The sequence below is a fragment of the Cyprinodon tularosa genome, unplaced genomic scaffold (assembly GCF_016077235.1).
Source record: "Cyprinodon tularosa strain WSP-4 unplaced genomic scaffold, ASM1607723v1 ctg31, whole genome shotgun sequence".
NCBI lineage: Eukaryota > Metazoa > Chordata > Actinopteri > Cyprinodontiformes > Cyprinodontidae > Cyprinodon > Cyprinodon tularosa.
Genome location: NW_024039019.1, coordinates 3,450,811 through 3,473,975, shown reverse-complemented (window position 1 = coordinate 3,473,975; position 23,165 = coordinate 3,450,811). Strand labels below are relative to the sequence as shown.

The following is a 23,165-nucleotide window of genomic DNA, read 5'->3' as shown; positions in this document are numbered from 1 at the left end:
TCAACACCATGGCCTCGGATTTGGAGGCACTGATCCCCATCCCGGCCGCTTCACACTCAGCTGCGAACCGATCCAGCGAGAGCTGCAGATCACGACCTGATGAAGGACAATATCATCTGCAAAAAGCAGAGACACAATCCTAAGGCCACCAAAACGGATCCCCTCAACACCTTGGCTGCGCCTAGAAATTCTGTCCATGAGGGTAATGAACAGAATTATTTTCAGAATAAAGTTGTAATATTACGAGAACAAAGCCATAACATTACGAGAAAAAATGTCTAATATTAAAGAATAAAGTTATAAGGCAACGAGAATAAAGTCGTAATATTATGAGAATAAAGTCGCAACTAGAATAGTCATAAAATTGCGAGAATAAAGTCATAATATTAAGAGAATAAAGTCATTAAATTACGACAAAGTCGTTAATTACGAGAATAAAGTTGTATTTTATGACAACTCTTACAAGAAGCACTGTCTTCTCTAAAATGAGGAATGTCGAGCATCATGTGAAGTTATTCTTTGGCTCTGGATTAGACAAATAAGGAAATCTTTTAGCCTAAGCATAAATTGGGCAGGATGTCAAAGTGAGGCTGTTTTTTGGTGGAGCTGGTCGGCTGTCATGCTGGTTGGAGCTCAAAGCTTTCTTTCTGAAATGGGTTGTGATATGATGACTTCATTCTCATAGTATTACTACTTTATTCTCGTAATGTTACAACTTTATTCTCAAATTCAAAAAGAAAATGTTTTAAATCTCTTGCCTGGCCCTAATACTCTGTCGTACAAAAGCTTCTCTTCTTGAGAGGAGATTTTGGTGCACCTATAGACTTAGTATAAACGTAAATATGTTAACAACAAGCGTGCCAACATTTGAAAGAGTCAAGGGGTACACTATACACTGCCTTTTGACCAGGCTGTCTATAAAAATGGCAAAATCAGACTGTGTTCTCAACAGACCTTACTGATTATATAACAGTTAAAGGATACAACCCTTTATGAAAAGTTAAAGAATTATTATTTCTCTTGTAGCTCATTGATTTAAGCAAAGCTAAATTTCAGTCTTATTAATTAAGTACATCTGTTCAGTATTTATCAATTCCTAATTTGATTTATACGCAATGACAGTCACAGTTGTAATGAATATTGGGAAGCTTTCTTATCTTTTCTGCAAATTAAAGACAACAGCTCTAGCCATGGAATAAGACAAATAAGCTGGTGGTGGGAAAAAGAGAAAAGAGAGCTTTTTCAAGGCGAAAAATGGATTTTAACCTTTCTCCTGACCCTCTGCTCAACAAAGCTTAGATTTTAAACTGCAGCAACAGAGATTATCCTTAAGATCTACTGCCTCTAACTGAGCCAGCACAGACCACTGGGTTAATCTGGAGCTTGCTTGAGCCTGACCGCCTCAGTGAACAGCTTCATTGTCAAAACTCTGACAGCTATAGGCCAGTCTCTGAATGTGTTTCAAAGCCTTGGAAAATAATGTCAGATGGATAGAAAGCTTCGATCTTTCGGCACTGACATTTCGTGACAGTAAATAATTCAAAATATTATTCCTGATAGTCCTACAGCTACATGCTTCCAAGACTGCAATTTATTTAAAAACTTTATTACAAAGTCCTGTTTTATGATTAACATGCTATACATCTTTAAGGGATTTAAGATAATTAATGTCTGACATTTGCCTTTAATCAACAAAACACTGTTTTCTGGCAGGGAATACGAGCTGCCACTCAATGCCCACTGGAGGGCGTTATTTCCCCACTGATTTTCAATTTCTGGTAGGTCTCATAGCAGTTTTGTTGTACTGTATTAAAGGTTGCAGACTAAAATGTTCCCACCTAAGATATTTGTGTTTATGTGATATTGTTTCACCTTAAAACACAAGTATTATCGCTGCATGTCTATAGTTTTTGTTTGATGAATAATCAATAAAAACAGAGAAGCATAAATAGGCCTATGTAGAGTCTATAAAACATTTGTTCTCACTTTTAAAAGTGTCAGTTTGCTTTTCCTTCCTGTGGAAGTACTGCATTAAAAGAACCAGGCTATAATACTGTATATTACAATTTATTAATTTAATAAGGTGAAATATCATGGCACAATTTTGTACCCACACTTAATATTTTAGACATATTTAAAAGGTTGTAAAAGTGCAAATTTGTTTAGTTTCAGAATTATAATTGCCAGAGAAAAGTCACAGCTACAAGTCATTCAATAAATCACTTGTTAAATTAATATAATATGAATAGATAAATATGTTAGTTAAATTCTTTAACCAGGCTTCATTAGTTAACAACTTTTTGGTGTGATCGGCTTTCTGTGAGCAATTGCTTTTATGGTACAATATTATGCTTTAGATTTTGATTATATGAATTGTGTTAATTATCAATCATGAATTGTTCCTTGTTAATTATTATTATTGTCATCATCATCATTATTATCATTAATGATAATACAATAATACAATTATAGAACAACTTTTTGTAATTGTTTCAATTATCAATAGGGTAGCTGTAATTCTCTATTATACCACCAGATGGCGAGAATGCAAAGGTAAATGTTGCCACAATTACTAAGGTCCTCTATATAAGCGCGAGCCTAAAATAATTGACAAAGACTCCTGAATCAGCATTGAAACGTCTTTGGGGAAAAATGAGCCAAACTCCGGTTACCTCTGATTTAAGATTGTTTTGTTGTTTCCGTGATAACAGAGAATGTAAACAGGCATCTGCTATTTGATATGTGACCTTTCAATTAGGATGTTAAAGAGGCTTATAAATTAGATAATTACAATTCTATTATTAAATAGTTTTCGTATCATTAAACTAATTAAACATTAAAATTACTATTAATTTCAGAACCTTATATAAAGAGAAGCTTAAGTAAATAAATAAATTAATATTTGTTAATATTGTTTATATAAATCATGTTTCCTCATTGAAATTTTCAATTTGTCTGAAAAGCTAATTTTATGATGCTGAGAAGAGGGAAAAAAAGAATATAGGTAATGTGCAATTTTTATTTTTTTTTTGTACTTAAATGCAATTTATCGCATTACATGTTTAAACAGAGTGGAATTTCTCTCTGACCCTGAACTGGACTAACTAGACTCATTAAAACACCTCGTCTATGTATGAACGTATTACTATTTATTCTGGCTCAAGGGGTTAGCAAAGAAGTGAAACTCGTTACATACAGACTGAATATTGATATATTATTTATCTTGCATTATTCTGTCAAAAGAAATAGTATTTTCATACTGGTAAACATTTATTTGTAGCCTAAACTGTGCAATAAACTGATTCATATGAAAGCTTCTTATTGGAGCATCAGAATCTCCTCAATCGTAACATATAATCAAATAGTCTAACCATCATGAAAAGAAATACTAATAACTAGTAAGACAGTATTAGAATTAATATAGTTTTCATATATTTAGAACAATAGGATTTCAGGAACTAGTCATGAGACGAAGAAAAGCCAATACTGTGTGTGTGTGTGTGTACTTAGCTGGATGCTCAATAGACGGTTGAAAAACAATATGAGAGCATTCATGGTATAACAGGGGTGAAGGGGAAGAAGGAGATTAGTGTTGTGTAGGTATGAAATATGAAAGACATGAGTAATATTTTCCCATAATGCTAGAAGCAAGCGGCAAAGGAAGAAAAGTTTCTGAGTTCATTTTAGGTAAAAACGTATGCACTTACAACATATAAATCTTAATTTAAAATTTGTATTTAAGGTGTAAATATCAGTCTTTATATTTTGTCAGCTTTTACGAGTTTTGTCAATTTATTTTATTTGAATTGTGTGTTTTAAAGACACACAATGTGCTTCATAATATTAAAAAGGAAGAAAAAGTGTTTGTGGTTTTCATGTTCTATTCAAAGGCAGTCTAAAATGTATGCTAATTTTTTGCATTCAGCCCCTGCCTGAATCATGTTGGTCATCTTTCCATCAAGTTGACTGGCTTTCCACCCCTTCTGAAGAATCTTCGCATATAAGGTTATCACCATCATGTTTTGTGATTAGGATAGTAATGTTTAGGGTGATGTGCAGTTTAATTTCTCCATCACATAAACACATGAAATACTGAAATTTGTCCCAACTGATCAGAACATTTACAGTTGAATTTCAAAGTTTACATACCCCCCCTTTCAAGGTACACCTCAGACTTTGTGACCTAAAGAGTTGACGTATATGAGTTATTTTAAATAATTCCTCAGGCCAATATGTAGCACTTGACACAATCAATGCTACAAGCCGGCCTCTCCTCTTAAAATACCCACTATGTAAGTTGTGAGAAGACACACCGTCCTTGGCCAGATCATGTGACCTGGAAGAACATATTGCTTTACTTCCACAGGCTCTTATATATAGTCATGGAGCTAAGGCTTTAGCTCAACTATTTTTCCGCCTGCTCAACTACTGCTCATGGCTGAGGCAAGGAAAAAGTTTAAACCTTCTGATTAGGCTAAAAAAAACAATAAGAAAGGGATCGTGCACAAGGAAAAACAGCAATCGATCTTGGAAAGGAGTTTGTTGGTGATGTAAAACCGATTCTCTTTTCTCAATTTTATGAGTAGACTGGTAAGTTAACACTTTGCTTCTAGTATATAGTAATATATCTTTATTATTTTTGATGTTTAGTAGAAGCAAAATACTGCAGACAAAATTAGCAGGCAGCAACAAAAGCTAACCAAGATGCCCCATATGACCCAATTGAATGGAATTACTCTTAATTAAAAACAATTATTATTATTAAAAGGAATAATTTCATACTTAAAGTCTGATGTTTATATTCTGAATGTGACCGGACTTCTCCTTTAAGGGAAATGATCAATTCACACTAGTAATGCAAATAACACAAAACTGAAACAGTAGTAATAAATAAAAGATACTAAATGAAACTTACTGATCTATGTGCTTTGATAATGATTCTTAGACAACAAACAAAAATTACAAAAATGCCTGATTTCTCAACAAAATTGTAGTGCATCAGACTTGTTTACTTCTTTTATTATTGTATATATATATATATATATATATATATATATATATATATATATATATATATATATATATATATATATGTGTGTGTGTGTGTGTGTGTGTGTTTTTGTATGTTTTGTTTATATGTTTTTTTTTTTCAAAATTAGTGTCATAATTTTGATTTGTTATTTTATTTTTGATTTACTTTAAATGTTACATTTTTAAACACAACTGTAAATATAAACAGATTCTCAAAGCTTAGCTTTGCATGTTAACAGCTCCTTCAAAGTAACAACGAGCCTTTTGGCTACTTCGCTGACATATATGGCTTGCCTATCACTTTTGGTAATAGGTTTTCTTTGCATTTCAGATTACAGATTTAATAGTGCTCCATGGGATACACAAAGTTTACTGTTAATGGTTACTGTCTTATGGCCTACATGATTCTTCATATCTTCTTTCCTGGTTCATCTAGTGCTTTTGTTGTTTTCAAAAGTGCTTTTTTTGTTCATTTTTTTACTTTTTTTTCTTTGCAAGACAAAACAAAAAAACATTGATATTCATTTATGTATTTTTGTGCTCCATTATTGGACTGGAGGAATCTAAATAACCATTTATATCTCACTGTTTTTGCAGTTAATTATGTTTAAAGATATAAACACTTATTTTCAAATATAATTAATTTAAGAAAAAGCCGAGTTTTTTTTTTTTTTTTTTGGGGGGGGGGGGGGGGGGGGGGGGCACATTTTAAAATCGTCATGGACGGCCCCTCAACCCCCGGGTTCTGTGTTACGCCCCTGCCTGTGCTGTCAGAGCGCACCCCGCTCCTTCAGCTGCTCCACACCTCAGATGGCCTGCTGCTGCTGCGGCTCCTACAACTCGTGGAAACTAGAATGTCTTTGGCGCTCCTTTGCATGAAGACAACCCGCTCGTAAGGACATATTTTGTCAAACCAATCTTTTTATTACTGATCACAATGGCTCTTAATTATGAACCTTCACGGACACATCCGCTCTTGGCATTTATCACGTTCGTTGCGCTGTGGGGTTTTGCGCTCTCCATCACCCGCTACTCCATACCGGAGGAAATGGAAGAGGGTTCCTTTGTTGCCAATCTAGCCACAGATCTCGGTCTGGATGTTCGCAGTTTGTTGGAGCGCAACGCGAAGCTCGATGTCATTCACAGCAAAAATTACCTGGACATCAACAAAGACACGGGGGAGCTGATCATCCGCGAAAGAATGGACCGGGAGAGCATATGCATGACCAAAACGACCTCTTGCTTCCTGAAAATGGATGTCATCCTCTCTAATCCCGTTCGCATTTTCAACATTGAGCTGGAGATCTTGGACATCAATGACAACGCGCCCGTTTTCCGGAGGAAGACGATGCATTTGGACGTTTCAGAGGCAACCCCTGCCGGCGAGAGGTTCTCCCTGACAAACGCGGTGGATGCGGATGTGGGGGCGAATTCAGTCAAGACCTACTATCTGAGTGAAAGCAGATACTTTAGCATTAACATCCAGACTGGCAGCGATGGGTCCAAATATGTGGATCTGGTGCTCAGTGCTAAACTGGACAGAGAGGAGGATGCAATTCATAATTTGATTTTAACTGCAGTGGATGGGGGAGTGCCTCCTCGCTCCGGCACAGCCAGCATAATCATTAATGTTCTAGATATCAACGATAATGCCCCCACTTTCAGTCAGCCCGTCTTTGCTGTCAATGTTTCAGAGAATTCTCCTGTAGGGACGGTGGTGATGACCTTAAACGCAACTGATTTAGATGGAGGCGCAAACGCTGACTTGGTATACTCCTACACTCTTTACACATCAGAAAAGACACAGGAGCTCTTCTCCCTGGATCCAAAGTCAGGTGAGATCAGAGTGAAGGGGGTGATTGATTATGAAGAGAATCAAAGTTTTGAAATGCACGTTCAGGCTAAGGACAGAGGGGCAAACCCGCTGTCAGGACATTGTAAAGTGATGGTTTATGTTACGGACCTGAATGATAACCACCCAGAAGTGATCATCAAATCCCTGAAGAGATCAGTGGCTGAAGATGTCTCTGTAGGGACTCTGATTGCTGTGGTTAGTGTCAGTGATAGAGATTCTGGAGACAACGGGGATGTGGACCTTACCCTGAACCAACAGGAAGCCTTACCCTTTCTTTTAAACAAATCCTCAGAGGGTTACTTTGAGCTGCTGGTGTCAAGGCCGCTGGACAGAGAGGTCAAAGGCAGATATGATATCAAACTTTTAGTGACAGACAGAGGTTCTCCAGCTTTAACTGAAAATGAAACCATCACCTTAGAGATTCTGGATGTCAATGACAATGCTCCCATGTTCTCTCAGTCCTTCTATACAATCCATGTTATGGAGAATAATCCACCTGGTGCGTTGTTGACATCTTTAAGTGCACATGACCCAGATTTGAATGAAAACCAATACTTAGTTTATTTTATAATGGAAAAAGAAATAGTAAACATGTCTATGTCCATGCTTTTCTCTATCAACCCTGAGAACGGAGATCTTTATGGCCTGAAGACCTTTGACTATGAGAGAGAAAAGGAGTTCCTGTTCCACATTGAAGCTAGAGACTCTGGTGTTCCACCACTAAGCAGCAACGTGACAGTTCATATAGTCATTCTGGACCAAAATGATAACAATCCCATCATTGTATCACCATGGCGGGGCCATGGCTCTGTGGTTGAGGAGGTCATACCTAGGTCCACAGAGAAAGGACACTTGGTGACCAAAGTGGTTGCCATTGATGCAGACTCTGAGCAGAATGCCAGGGTCACATACCAGTTGCTGCAGATCAGTGACTCGACTCTCTTTAGCCTGGATCAGTACAATGGTGAGATCCGAACAACAAGGATGTTCAGCTATAGAGACCCAAGACAGCAGAGACTGGTGGTTATAGCAAAAGACAATGGACAACCTGCTCTGTCTGCTACTGTTACTATTAAGATATCAACAGTGGAGCATTCCATGACCTTCTTAGAGACAACAGAGTTACCATTAGAGTATGAAGTCTTCACAAACCTAAACCTGTACCTCGTTATTGGTCTAGGAGCTGTGTCCTTTCTGCTGCTGATAACCATCTTGGTTATCATTGTCCTGAAATGTCAAAAACCAAAGCCAAAGGCCATCAAGATGCCCCCAGCCAACAGAAACAGCTTGATCAGCCAGAGAAGCTCCACTATTGCAGATTCCACCCTGATCTCCAGTGATGCCTACTGGTATAGCTTGTTCCTCGCCGAAACCAGAAAGGGGAAAGTGGTGGTGAGACAACCCATCATTCCCAAAGGAGCAGGATATTTTGTATCCAGCATACCCAGGAGCATAGGCCCAAGTGAAACCACAGACTCCAGAGCATCAACACTGGAGGTATGTTTAAATGGCTTAGGGTCTTAGTGTTTTATTACCACATATTGCATCTATTTTTTTTCTCTATTTTGATTAAATATATTTTTTGTTGTTGAAAGTTGTTAGTGTTTTTAGAAAAACATGGTTGCTTGGTTCAGAGAAATCTCTTCATTTTTTCATTCTTAACATCTAACAATCACTTAATAGCGTGAATTGTACTAATTGGTTTGACTGTATTTCTGAGGAAGGGGTCATAATGTGGAATTGAAACTGCTGCAACCATACCAATGTATGTAAATGGAAAACAAAACAACTTTCTGATGCTGAGTATGAAATCCCAGGGCTGTTATATGGTGAAAAATGTTTTTATCCATCCTCACAAACGTCCATCCATCTGATCACACTGCAAAAACAATCTAGAAATAGGTAAAGATTTCTTAAATTAAGTGTTTTTACTCTTAATTTGAGTAGGTAAGTAAGAGGATTTGCCAATGGAATGAGTATTTTTATTCTTAAAATAGGATAATTAGATAAAACTCACTTGAAATAAGACAATGCAATTGTTTTTTTCTTATTTTAAATGTAAATTGTCTTGTTCCATTGGCAAAGTGTCTCACTTACCTCCTCAGTTCAAGAAAAAATACACTTATTTTAAGAAAAAATGACTTATTAAGATTTAATTTTTTGCAGTGCATCAATCCTTTAATCCAATCATTCCTCCTTCAAACTATGTCTGTCTGTCCATCCATCCATCCATCCATCCATCCATCCATCCATCCATCCATCCATCCATCCATCCATCCATCCATCCATCCATCCATCCATCCATCCAGTACATAAAAAACAGAGAAATAAAATAAGAATTCGATTTATAATAAATATGTTTCCAAAAATCAAGTATTACCAAAAAAAATATGATCTGCTTATGTCTTTACACATTTATTAACTTCAATGTGTATCATATTTTAAGTGTATTTATTAGTAATTCTATTTTTTTCAACATATTTTTATTCGATTTGAGATTGATCTGTTTCATTATTGTGCTTTTATAAACGACACTTGTTTTGTAAAGCTTCTCTACGTATTTTAGTGACTTATTATTTTTAACACCGGGCTCCTTTTATTTCAGTGTCTTTTTTTAATTTATTTTAATAATTCTTTAAATAAAGGACCGGAGCTTTCTATGTAGGGTTGCTCTGTCTGGTCAGAGCTTTAACTCAAGTATACCCATACTGAATGAGTACACTGAAAAAAACAACTCTAAGATTAAAAAATATTGTATTTGCACACAAATGATTTAAGTACAATTTAATGCTGCAATATCAAGTAAAACTTGCCAGTATCAAGTGATTTTTATTTTACATAAAACATAACAGTTGTGAAGATATTAGGTAACATTTACTAAATCATATCCAAGTTGTAGATTAGATTTATTTAAACAAATTAAGTAAAGTAGACTTGTTTTTCATAGGCACAAACAACAATTTACTCAAAATTTTGAGTAAATCTTATATCCCCTGTAGTATTTGCTGTTATTAAATACTTGAGTAGATATTAATACATTTTTTTTGTGCTTGAGATATTAATTTACTTTGTTGCATTTTGTTACATTATTCACTAATATTAGGTAATCATTGCTAGTTTCTTCTGATAAATGTTACCAAATAAATTGGACCAATAATCTATACATTTAATATACATTGAACAGTTTATTTTTCGTTTTAAAAAGTTTAACAAAGACGTAAGTACCCTATTGAATTTATTGCCCAATCTTTCATGGGCCATCCAGAAATTACACATCTAACTGAAATCTATCCATCCATCCATTTTCTGTCACGCTTAATCCCAGTTGGGGTCGCGAGGGGTGCTGGTGCCTATCTCCAGCTGTCTATGGGCGAGAGGCAGGGTCCACCCTGGACAGGTCACAAGGCAGCACAGAGACAAACAGGATAAACAACCATTCACACGCTTTGCCTTAGGAGAAATTAGAGAAGCCAATTAACCCAACAGTCATGTGGGCTATGGGAGGAACCCGAGGTACCCAGAGAGAACCCATGCATGCACAGGGAGAACATGTAAAGACCATATAGAAATCCACTGCCCTACTGAGCAGCCCTCTAACATATACAATAAAAAATGTACAACCCTCTGAATCATTCGTTATTACCTGTAAATGACAAATAGAAAGTATTTCGTATACACCACATCCAACTCAGATCTGGTAATATAGTCACTACTCAAATATGTGATAAAAATCTTACAAACCTACACACTGAAACAGCGCAATTTCAGCATTTAAACTAATCGTCCAGACCAGTGGACTTTTAAGAATACAATTACAATAATGAAACAAAATCAACCCAAATACAAATTAACATCTTAAATTGTCTAACCATTCTTAATGAAGAATAAAATCTCTACTAAATATTTGAATAAAGGTATCTGTTATTTTTTGCCAAATAACATATGCCTTATTTGGCAAAAAATATAAAACATTAAAGGGGTCATAGAATGATTCTATAGGGTATTTGGTGCTGGTCCTTAAGGTCTCTGAATGGGGTGTGTAACATTGGTTGGGCTGAAAAATGGCAGATTTGCTGTTCTATGAGCCCTAATCCAAGCCTGGTTATAAGCTCTAGACTGAAACGACAGGTTTTCTTCATTTCATGGTATGATCATGAATATTTAGATGAGCTGTGAGCACCGTTCCCCATAGATACACACTTCATTATTCTTCACCTTCACTATATGTGGACTTACTTTAGTATATTCTGCTGTAAAATTAGTCTTATATTTTCATTTTTTACTGAAAGATTCAACCTATTTCACAGGATGCACAGCTTTTAGTGGTAACAAGGTGACTGTAAGAGAGTAAACCGAAACTTATTGGCTTATTTTCCTGACTAATCCAATCAGCGCGCACTCTGACAACCAGTCACCTGGAACGCTCGTTGAACAGAGCATCGCTTTGGACAGATACGCACAGGTTTCATAAGGAACATCCTCCCCACACCCCGCTCTCTCTTGTTGTCTGCGCAATTGAAGTAGTTCTTATCCGCACATGATGCACAAATTACAGTATTGTATTGCCTGCACGCTCTCACTCACATTAAAAGAACACCACCTTACATAATCTAAAATCCGGGATAATTTATCCGACTCGCGGGCATCCATGAACAACTACCTATATCAAGGAGACTCCTGGAACTTCCGGGAGACTTGGGATGTCTGTTACCGACCCCCAGCCCCCCTCCTCCATCTGAGGACGGGCCACTCATGGTTCTTTGCTGAGGTTCGGTCCAGTCAGCTGCCGAGCTTCATAATTCCCCTCCCCCCCAGTGAACATGTGGGCTGGTCTGTATCTCAATTTCAGGGCGTGAAAAAAGTACAGGCCAGAACCAAATAAGGCAACATCCCAGAATTGACGTCGGTTTGGTTCTTTGTTTGATTCGCCCATTTTATGGAGGAAGTTTAGAATTGTAAGATTTGCAAGATTTGGGGTTTGAACTTCTCAGTACATGCATTTCACCCACTAAACATTCGTTATTCATCTATGGCAATGTAAACTCGGTTTTGCATTCTATGACCTCTTTATTGACAGTCAACCTTCCACCAAGTCATGAATGCATTTAGGTAGGAAAATTCGACCTCAGGGTGTTTACTTTTGGGGACAGTTTAAATCCAACAGGGAAAGTTTTTGGAAGAATTCAAAAGTGTAATGCAAAGTGGGAGGGTATGTCAAGTTCAGGGCATATATCAGTCCCATGAGCAGCAAGCAGGCTTTTGCAGCACTGTTGAATCCTGCTAAAATGACTGTCATTGGGACTACCTCTTGCTCTGTGTGTGGTCCTGTTACATCTAGACTCGGAGCAGAATCAGTGCTGCTGTGAGCTACAGTGCACATGCACCGTGCATGCGTTACAAAACGCTACATTTTTAGAGTGAAGTTAATGTAGTATTTTTAGGTTTATGCTATTAAACATTTAAATGGTATAATGAAATAAAAAATTTACCCAAAATGCATGTTTCATTTAAAAAAGGGTTAAGTTGTACTTCAGAAACTCTAGTTTTTACTGAAGCTTAAAAATACAGAGTAGAAATTTTGACGAATACTCTAACCCCAGGCTCACACAGACTCCGGTCTTACCGTTGCGGTGCGGTGGGTGCGGCGCCGCAGTGATTCCAAGTCATTAAAAAGACGTAAACCTCTCTCACCGGCTGCTGAGCTGTACGGCTGCAGTTACCGAGACACTCCGGCGCTGCAGAAAATTCCGCAAGAAAGCTATCCTTGCGGCGTGCCGGAGCCCTCCGCAACAAGCTCTCGCAAATATCCTTGTTTGGGCCGTGTTATCGCGTGAAGTTACGTGAACTCAAGTGAACTTCTGTTAAATCTCCAGACCTGTTGCCGGAGCCGCAGAGCCGCACCGCACCGTAGTCAAAAGGGCGGTTTGAGAGGGGGTGTGCGGGAGTTGCGGTCTCCGTCGGCTCGGTAACCGCACCGGAGCCAGTGTGAGCAAGGGGTAATAGAGTTTACTGTACCAAAAAGTCATTCACTTTTTTTAGTGTAGTAAGCCATAGTAGGTTTAATGAGCTTATGCTTTGACCATAGTTATGTAGTTCTAGCAGTCTGATAAAAGTTTTGGAAACAAACAAACTGATGTACTAAAACTTCAGAACATTTAAAAGTTGGTTTGTTGGTGTTTAGGTGCTGCAGGAAGCTCCAGTTGTTTAGAACTGGGCAATATTCTCATTCCTACTTTCTCAAAGCTGACCAGAGCCATGCCACAGAGGAAACTTTACCCCTTCATTAAATTATCAAAACATGAAAATGAAAGTTAATATAAAAATAGCTTTACTAAATAAAAGAGAAAAAAACCAACAAAATAAATTATAAAATTGGGGCTGAAACATTAATCTGATTAATTGTGATAAAATGATTATTGAATAATCGCCAACTAATTTATCAATTGATTAATCATTAACTGGTATATAGAGACTCTGCCCTAATTACATCAAAATTGTATAGAAAATAAATAATTTCACATTTTGCATTTAAGATAATGACAAACTTTTTAGTCTGTCAATATGCTTTATCCAAGGATTCTTCTTTATTAAACGAATAATCGAAAGAATAATAAACTAATTAATCGATTTGGAAAATAATTGTCAGTTGCAGCCCTAGATAAAATATATTCATAAATGACCAAATAAGTAAATCTTCAAATAAAGACATAAATAAATAAACCTTAAAACAGATATAAAATAAATAAAAAAAATAATCTTGAGTTATGTAAATTCATGAATACAGCTTAAAGTAAGTAAATGATAAGATAAGCTTAAAGTTTCTTTTTAAATCATTTTTTTGTTTAATTTCATGACTTATTTATTTGTTCGATTGAATTTTAATTAACAGTTTAAAAACAACAGCATGTATTTCTTTATGTATTTAAAATTAAATGAATCTGCTCTCCATACAAAGGTTTCCATCTACAGTATAGCAAGTAAAGTTAAAGCTTGCTCCATCCTTACACATGAATAAATGTATGAAATACAGTTAAGGTAACGGAGGCTTGCTGATTTTGATTAACTGTTCATCATTAGATCAAACTATCTGCATTTTTAGTCTTAATTATGCCAAGACTTCCACCCCCTCAACCTCCAAAATCTGCAAGCGTTTGATGTCTTATGTGGTATGTAGGTCATGTATTGCAGATTCACAACACACAATCGCAGCATGGGTTGTAGGCGTGTGAGGGGGAGCACTACAAAGAAACCCAGAAGTGGAGGGGGTTCTCTTCTAGGATAGAAAATAGTGCTGCATTAAATGAGATTGGTTATAATTCTCAAGCAGCACTCTGGTGCAGAGACGACTTGTTCGAGCTGAGAATGATCCAGATGTTGTTTATTTTTCCTACAGCTGGTCCTATAAAGCAAACTAAGCCAAGTGATGCACAGAAATATTCAACAATATAAATATGCATGCACAGGCGCACATAGGGGGGGGGGGAGCGGGTACAGTTGTTTATAATGTATCTGTATTTTGCATTTGCATGCTAAACCTTCTACTGAACTTGTTTCTTCTTTCTGTTCTTAAGTACTCAAAATGAAAGGAAGTCCATTCTACAACTGGAGGTATGCTGGTTGCTAACTACAATCTGTAGAGCCACTGTTGCTTTATAGACATTTACTGTCCTTTTCTATTTGATTTGCAGTCTTCATGGGGATATAAATAAATAAACTGCCACAATTTCCAGTGCAAATCTTTTATGTAATCTCTTTTGGTCGACATATTTCCCCGATTAAATAGAACAGAATCCAATGTTACTGCTTAAGCTTGATCAAAATCTACCCTCATAAATTCAACAATCTGCTCCAATCTGATTCTAACGTGAGATGGGAATTGGCTTGTCTATCAAGTGAGAACACCAGCTTATGTTAAGGACCAAGATTAGACTAAAATTGGCCGCTGGTCAGATTTGTGCTGTCCGCATTTCTCTGTGCTGCTGGCACAATTAAGGAGTGAATTGTTTCAACAAGTTGTCAGGAAAAGAAAGTCATCTTTAGGTTCAAACAACATCTGTTATACTATGTTTCAAATTTGAGGAGAAAGAAATGCAACATAGGCACGCTTTTCAGGATGACAAAAGGAATTTGATTGTAAAAGGGTTTGGCACTATACATATTTCAATAACATGATTATTCCTCAAAATGTATTTTGGTAAGTTATATTTTAATCTGACAAGAAAGTCTTATGATGTCATACAACTGTATGAAGCTTGTTATTATTTAAACATATGTTCCTTATTTAATAAGATTAAAAGTGCTATAGTAATATACTTCATCTGCTTTGTCATATGGGATATAATTGATCTGAAATATGAATAAAAAGTTAATTGCATAAAGGTATGATGAATTGTTTATGATGATAAACCAATCTGTCCATATATATCAGGGTATTAAACTATTTGATAGATATTTTAATTCATTTATGCTTTTTGTGGGGATTCCTTATGTATCATAGCAAGATTAGATAAATTGGTCTTCTTCCTGGGGTTAAAATTTAAGTGATAAATAGCTATAAATGCAATGTGCTTTTTTTATATATAAATGAAACCTAAGAGCAAAGCATATTAGCCATATCTAAAACTGTTTAAAGATTGGGTGTTAATGATAAAACATATTAGTAGGCAGTATGGGATATCTTACTCTAGAAAAATATAAATGATGGTAGTATGGTATAGAGGTTTTAGCTGCATTCTTAAAAAACAAAAACAATAATGATATTATTGTAGTTTATTTGTGACTAAGTTGGCCTTTCCTATGCTGTAAAAGTTTGTTTAGATTAAGCAATATTTAGGTTACTTCTATAGTTAAAACTTTATTAGTTAGTCAGTAGTTAGTTATTAGTTAGTCAGTAAGAAAGTGCGGAGCACATGTGCAATTTTCCTCCCCAACAGTAGGCATCAGAAAGCAATAACCTCAAATGTAACTAGGGCTGAAACAGTTAATCAAAATGAATCGTAATTAACAGATTGTTGAAATAATCATCAACTAATTTAGTAATTGATTAATTGTTAACTGGAGAATAGAGACTCTGGAACATGCCTTTAGCTGACAGAGCAACAGACTTAGCGCAGTAAAAATATAAAGAATGTAAAAAAATATGTCAAAATTTTGCATTTAAGATAAAAAAAAAACTTTTTCACATGTCAATATGCTCTATTTAGAACTCCTCAGGTGGAAAAGTTTTAGATTCACCTGCTTTAATGTCGTAAAAAGTCTTCTTTAAGGAACCTTTTGCAATCCAATTATTATTCGATTAATCAAAAAGATAATCAACAGATCAATCAATTTGCAAAATAATTGTTATTTGCAGCCCTAAATGTAACCATACTTATTCGGAGGGTAAGGTATCTATTTTGGAGTATATTGGTAAATGGTATAGTGCCAAACCCTAGCTTTGAATCTGGATTCCAGAATTAAATCTTGTTATGCCTGTTTGTGCGTGCATGAATAACTTTCTCTGTGTCCTACATGAAAAATTCTCATTGGTAATAAAAAAAAAAAAAAAAAAAAAAATGACCTAACTGATTAAAACCTAAACATTGTCATTAAAATAATGAAGTTAATCACTTAAGTCATCTGTAATTGCAAAAAGTCCAATCACATGATGTTTATGGTGGCAGTAACCAGTCACAATCCACTGTTGCATGAGTAAGGACTTTCTAAAATTTCATATGAAGACTTACTTTGTTTCTAGACTACATTTTATGCTCTTTCCCTCAGCAGGAGCCCAGAAGAGACCTGCGGTGATGTAACCATCTCTTCACGGGAGGACGAAACTTCCCAGGGACTTGGAAAGAAGATAAAAAGATTTTTTTTGCCCTTAGTCTCTGTGCTCCAGTTCTTAATTTACTATATTCCCACTAATCCAACACACCAACATCAATGGTTAATCCCCATATTCTTTGCCAGTGTTTTGCTATGAGGTATAAAGTCATACACTAACTAGTGTTTGGACAAAACAGTTGCTACAGGATGCCTGGACTATTACTATTGAGGTTTCGTGGAGTATGTCTAAAAATGCCACAGTTCTTAAATTTGCCTTTTTAATCCAGGGATTACAGTTCGCTACGATTCTAGAAGCAATCAGTAGCCCAAAATAAACCTAAGTTATAATTTTATTTTAAACTGGAGTTTGAAACACGCCTAATCATAAATATAGACATAAATCAGGGTGAATATACTTCTTCCATCAATATATCCATTATTGTAGCCGGTCATAACATTGATTCAGGCATGAAACTTGGTGTTTTTTGTTTTTTTTTTTTTGTATTGAGAAATTTTTCTCTTTGATAAGGTTCAATCTTTTATCTAGTAGTAACCAGTGATTCAGTTTTAGGTATTTTTTTATACAATGATTTTTTTGTGTGTTCTGAATGTCTAAAAAAAATGACAAAAAGAATGAAAGAAAAAAGTAAAAGAAAAAGCAAAAATTTATCTTCTTATTTGATTGTAGTTGTTATAGGTTATATGGGAGTCGTTATGAGATTAGAGAAAGTAAAAGGCTAAACAACAGCAGGTGCAATGTACACATTGTGAGGAGTGTACATCCTCTTATCATCATGAGATATGAAATTGGAGATAGATCCATTTATTTGAACTAGGATTGATCACCAGCTTTGATTGATAATATAACACTTGGGTAAACGAGAGAGATTTTATAATGAATATTGTCTTATCCATACAAGGTATTTGGCTCAAATATAAATATAAACTCCAACTAATATTTTGATGAATTTCCCTGTGCAGAGAAAAAAAAAAGTTTTTTGCAGTTTTTAACAAGATCATAGGAACATCTAAAGAGCAGCACTCACCATTCAAAGGGCTTTATAAGATAAAATCCGTCATCCTGGAAGAAAATATAAAGCTTTTTTTAAAAAAATGGGATTTTCTTGGATGGGTCCTAACTTTTAAGTACATTATAAGAAAAATCCAACAAGATTTAAGTGTAGGCTATTCATTTTAATGTGTTTGGATCGTCTTACTGTAAGGCCAAGTTCTGTCCAAATTTCAGTAATGAAGCTATTATTCTAAGGTGCAGTTGAACACTTTTGAGGGGCGCAAATGTTTTTCTAAATCTCTTCCTTGTGTGAAACAGACCCCTCGGTATGGTGCTACCAAGTTGTTCTATTCATGTAAAACTTGAAAAGCTTATCTTCAATCCAGGTACTCTTTATATCATTGAAGCGTAACGTATTAATCTCCCACCACAAACGTTGTTCTATCCATGCGGGTAGCTGCTAATTCCAGTGCTTGAGGATGAAAATTTTGGAGCACTAGCAACAGGTTTAGACCTTCATTTTGGGGTTTTTCTAACATTCTAATCAAAGTTTTTTTCATTTGAATGGTCAATATTTGGGGTTGGAAGGTGACTTCAAAGACTTCCTGTAAGGTGTGATCAAATCCCTGTCCTAAATCTGATAGTTACTGAGTTCTAACCCACAAAAATAAAACTATTGATGTGCAACTTGTAATGGGGCATTCACACTCTCTGAATACTAGTGGTGGTCTATGTATATTTTGGAGCTGGTTATGTTGGGATAAGCAGAATTCCAATATGCTCTATTATTAGGATTTATTATATTAATTGCTTATATAACATCATACCCATTTGACAAAAAAATAACTAGACAAACGTATCACTGTAAGCCAAAAATGTATATGAAAATATTTTTTTTAATGGATTGCATGTAAACTTTTAACAGTCGTTATATGTCAATGCAAAATCAACGTTTCTGAGAAAAACAGACATTTACATGGATTGCATACAATTAGCCCATCTCTCCATGTTGATGTGAGAGCAGGTGTATTGTCTGCCATTGTTAAGTCAGATAAGTGCATCTCATAAATACATCATACACAATTGGTGAACCATTTTACAAAACCAACTTGGCTGTAAATCAAATATTTTCTATAAAAGATCAATGAACGTTCAATTTTGGTTTTCCCCCAAAACCACCCATTAAAGTAAAAGCATATATTGATATTTATACAAATAGTGGAAAAAAGGTTATATAAGGTCAAGATTTAAAATAGAATATAAATAATCAAAGTTATGTTTAATACAGGAGAAGAACAAGAAATGTACAAATTTGGCCGGTGTGAATGGTTTGATGTGGAGGCAATATGTTCTTTGAAAATATTCATGTTTTTTATACATATATTTTATGTACATTTATTGCTGCTTTTGTGAGCTTCTTAAAGAATAATTTATTTTGCTTATTTAGAGTGCAGTGCAGTTGTTTTAATTGTGTACATGAATAAAAAAGGGTAGAAAAAACATTTTTGACCTCAAAGGCAGTGCTGTTACACCACTGTCAAGTTCAGGACTTTAATTTCTCTCTTACATGAAGCTTATTACGTGTGCTAATTAGGCTGCTAAATCAAATATACTGGTGTGAGTTTAGGAAGGCTGGATTAGCAGAGGAAAGAGAACATTGTGTTAATTATAGCGACCGTATTCCTGTACTGACTGCTGACAGTGCAAAAAAAAAAAGTATAAAGCAGATGACAGCAGTTTGAATTTGGATATGCACAGAATCTAAATGTAATCCCATGCAGCACTTCTGCGGTAATGCAGTGAAAGGGGAGTATTTCTGGATATATCCGGCTTCACGCTCTGAGTCAGTGAAATGTAACCCCCCTTTTTCTTCTCTTTCAAGCTGCTCACCTTTTAGAGCGTCTCACTGGCTGTGTGTCAGACTGAACAAGATGAATAACCAGGGATCTTGTGGTCAAGTGCATGTTAGATGTGCAGTCAGTGACAGAACTGATTGATTTCACCAGTGATGATGTACTTACCGGGTTGCACATATGATTAGCTCCATGCGTGCCTTCTGCCTGGTAAAAGACTGTTGACAACTGAAACAATAGTATTTTGTTCTCACTCAATGGATTACAGTGTTAAGGAAAAAATATGTTTATGAACATATATAAGGGTTATGTTGCTAATCAAGTTCTGCATAAACTATGAGCCAGTTCAAGTTTGTTTTGATTCAAACCAATATAGTATGTAGTTTTGGGTTCGACCTAATATAAGAATCATCTAGCTGGGCTGTAATATCTGGGCTTAAATTAAGTTATGCCAATATTTGATTTAAGTATTCATAGAAAATTTATAATATATATATTAAATATACCAAATCAATGTATTTTTTGACACAGCGAAATTCATAATCCCCGTTAAATGACAATTTTATTTAAATTGCTGTTCTTTTCCTAAATTGTTCATATCTTTTCTCAAAATTCAAATCTTAAAGCAGTCAAATGTATCCACAAAAATTGCAAGAAAAGTTAAAATTCTTATGAATTTGGCTTTTTAACCTGCCTACTTTGACTTCTTAAACAGTTCTTTGGTCAAAAACTGAAAAAGCAAGGTTAGTACTTGTTCTAGCTTCATAATAGGGAAGATGCTAATGCTATCCTAAATTAGCAAACTTATTTTGAATGAACAGAAGCATAAACAACACATGAACACTGGAATTACTTTACTGCATCAATGTAATATCTTCAAATGGCTTTTATTTTCTGTAGAATAGTTTTGATTAACTTTTTTGTTTGTACAAATACCACCACCAAAACACAATGTAATGTAAAAACACAATTTCAGGAGCATTTAAAGCAGAAATAAATATATGCTCTTAGCTTCAGTTTATGACCAATTCTGTTGCCCAGAGTCAATTGTGTTTAACATAGCTAAAATAAATTAGAACTAACAAAAGTTCCAGGTTTTCTTTAGCATTCAATATGCAGTGTAATTTGTTACCATTTCCTATTTAAAGTTTTAGAAAAAAATCATTGGGATTTGTGGTTCCAATATGGTTGCAGCTTTGAAATTGTAAGCCTGATATATTCTCTTGTCTTGGCCAACATGGATGCATTTTTAGACCCAGTGTTTAGGGAACCCAACCTATATTTTGTCCCAACAGCAAAAACCCAGTATTTAGTGTAAAACTCCTAAATGAAAATTGACTAAAACAAGTAACACTATTGTGCCAGAATTGCTAATAAACTTTACAATAAGGTTTTAAACTTCTTCGTTCCTTTGTAAATCAAGATGTAGTGATTAAACATAGCTGTATAATTATTCTTGCATCTTACTATTCCTTATTGAATGATGTGGAAGGGGTTCAGAGAAGTCAGATTTGCTTTTGTATATTTAAAAACTGGCCATTAGGAGGTTATATCTGTTTTGCAATCAACAGTCACCAATTGTGACCCAGTGTTTCGCCAGTTGGACCCAACTTCTGTCCCAACAGAATAATCCCAGGGAATGGGTAAAAAAAAAAAAAAAAAAAAAAAAAAAACAGCGTTTCCTTTGTTGTTGTTATTAGGTGTGTGTGGTGTAATAAATAAGTTTCCCCAGATTACAATATCTTGAGCTGCTTGTATGGTAGGAACTTTAAGACTCAGAAGGGAGGTTCTGTTATGAACTAGTAAATGAAACTGCTTTCTACTTTGTGTTTTTTATACAACATAACTTTTTGATATCTTCTGTATTCACTGTGATTGAGTGGCACAGGAGATACTTGTGCTCAGTGTAGACTATAAGTGAATTTATTGTCTTTTTTTTCTTGCAGGTACTTTGCCACTCATACTGTACAATAAGCTTCAGCAGTTATATCAAATTCCCACCAGTTTCATCCTGCTTAGCCAATCAAAGAGTACGAATGAGAAAGGTCCTTCTTTATGTCCATGTCTTGTTAACTGAACGATTTTGATGTTGCTTATTGGTTTTTAATGTAATGCCTGATCATGCAAGTTTGAATAAAGCTTTTTAATCCATCTCTCCATTGAGTCTGTGATAAAGATGTATTGCAGAATGCACCCCCCCTGCTGTCTCTCTGAAATTCCCTCACACACAGTTTGACCCAGTTTCTCATTATAATACTGTGTGCTAATTCTTAGAAATTGAAAACTAAATAAAGGACATAGGGCCACAGCTGGAATTTGAGAACCCGACAAAGCTATTTTTCAGGATAATAGAGGCCTTTAAGTCTGCTTGCTGTTGGCAGCGGGAACACAAAGCTATAATTCTACAATCTTGTCCATTAAACAAAATTTATTCAAACAGATTCTTTATGCTTTCTAACTTATTCAGAATGTATCTTTTTATAAAAAAATTATTATTATGACCCTGCTAATATATATATAAAATCCATATCCTAACTTTCCTGTTATCTGTATATAGCTTCCATATTTATTTTATAGCCTCTTACAGATACTCTCTAAACAACATTTCATTGCTTTGTACTTGTGACAGTGTACTGACAATAAAGTTTAATTATATTCTATTCTAATACATTAAAATGATTTCATCTAAACTGTGGCAATATAGCTGGATATGATTTTATAAAGCAACGTCAAGGGAATGAAGGGGGATGAGTACATACAATGAATGCACTAGTTTCAAATTTTCCTTTTAAGAAAGTTTAAAAAGAAACATGTATCACTTTCATTTACCAAACCATTAAATGTCATGATGGGTGTCACAGAGAGTAAGCCCAAGATGCAGAACACACACGGAGGCACTGGTAAAAGTCCAAAGAGTTTATTAAAGGCTCAAGCACATGAATCACAGCTCAGGCAGGGGACTGATTCGCTGGGGTCTGTGCGGGGAAAGGGAGATGGCTGGATTTGAGCTTCCAGCTCACTGCAGGGAAACAACAGGGGAAATCCACATGGGAACCTCTTAGGGAAACTCCACAGGGGAGTCGACAGGTAGCATCCACGTAGACTTCAAGGGTTGGCTCACCAGGGCAGATTAGCAGGTTAGCTTTCCTACAGCGTCAGGCTTGGGACTGGCTTCCTATGATGCAACTCTCCCAGAGCTGCAGGCCAGAGACAGGTTGCCAGAGAGACAGTTCTTCCAGAGCTTCACAGGGAAACAGGGGGTTAAGCTCATCCAGAGCTTTCACGAGGAGACAGGGGGTTAAGCTCATCCAGAGCTTTCACGAAGAGACAGGAGGTTAAGCTCATCCAGAGCTTTCACGAGGAGACAGGGGGTTAAGCTCATCCAGAGCTTTCACGAGGAGACAGGGGGTTAAGCTCATCCAGAGCTTTCACGAAGAGACAGGAGGTTAAGCTCATCCAGAGCTTTCTCGAAGAGACAGGAGGTTAAGCTCATCCAGAGCTTTCTCGAAGAGACAGGAGGTTAAGCTCATCCAGAGCTTTCTCGAAGAGACAGGATTCCTGTGAGGCAGAGACAAGGAAGAATTAGAATCTGATCTCACACTAGAGA

At 35.8% G+C, this 23,165-nt stretch overlaps 1 protein-coding gene across 4 annotated transcripts; it reads left to right on the top strand.

Moving 5' to 3' along the window:
• The first annotated feature begins 5,788 nt into the window (after nucleotides 1-5,788).
• Nucleotides 5,789-21,247, top strand: LOC119788105 (protocadherin alpha-C2-like). Of its 4 annotated transcripts, none has more exons than XM_038292257.1 (3): nucleotides 5,789-8,383; nucleotides 14,458-14,494; nucleotides 16,652-21,247. In XM_038292257.1, the coding sequence occupies exons 1-2, from the start codon at nucleotides 5,969-5,971 to the stop codon at nucleotides 14,467-14,469; spliced, it is 2,427 nt and encodes an 808-aa protein (XP_038148185.1). In that variant the 5' UTR covers nucleotides 5,789-5,968; the 3' UTR covers nucleotides 14,470-14,494; nucleotides 16,652-21,247. The 4 variants fall into 4 exon arrangements, with proteins under 4 accessions (XP_038148185.1, XP_038148184.1, XP_038148183.1 ...); XM_038292256.1 differs by having other exon boundaries at nucleotides 16,649-21,247; XM_038292255.1 differs by lacking the exon at nucleotides 14,458-14,494.
• The last annotated feature ends 1,918 nt before the right edge of the window (nucleotides 21,248-23,165 follow it).

Bases quoted from the DNA above. Each gene is read 5' to 3' on its own strand.
- LOC119788105 (XM_038292254.1), top strand. From the start codon at position 5,969: ATGGCTCTTAATTATGAACCTTCACGGACACATCCGCTCTTGGCATTT. The intron at 8,384-16,648 runs GTATGTTTAAAT...TCTTTCCCTCAG, and splicing joins CCAGAGCATCAACACTGGAG to CAGGAGCCCAGAAGAGACCT.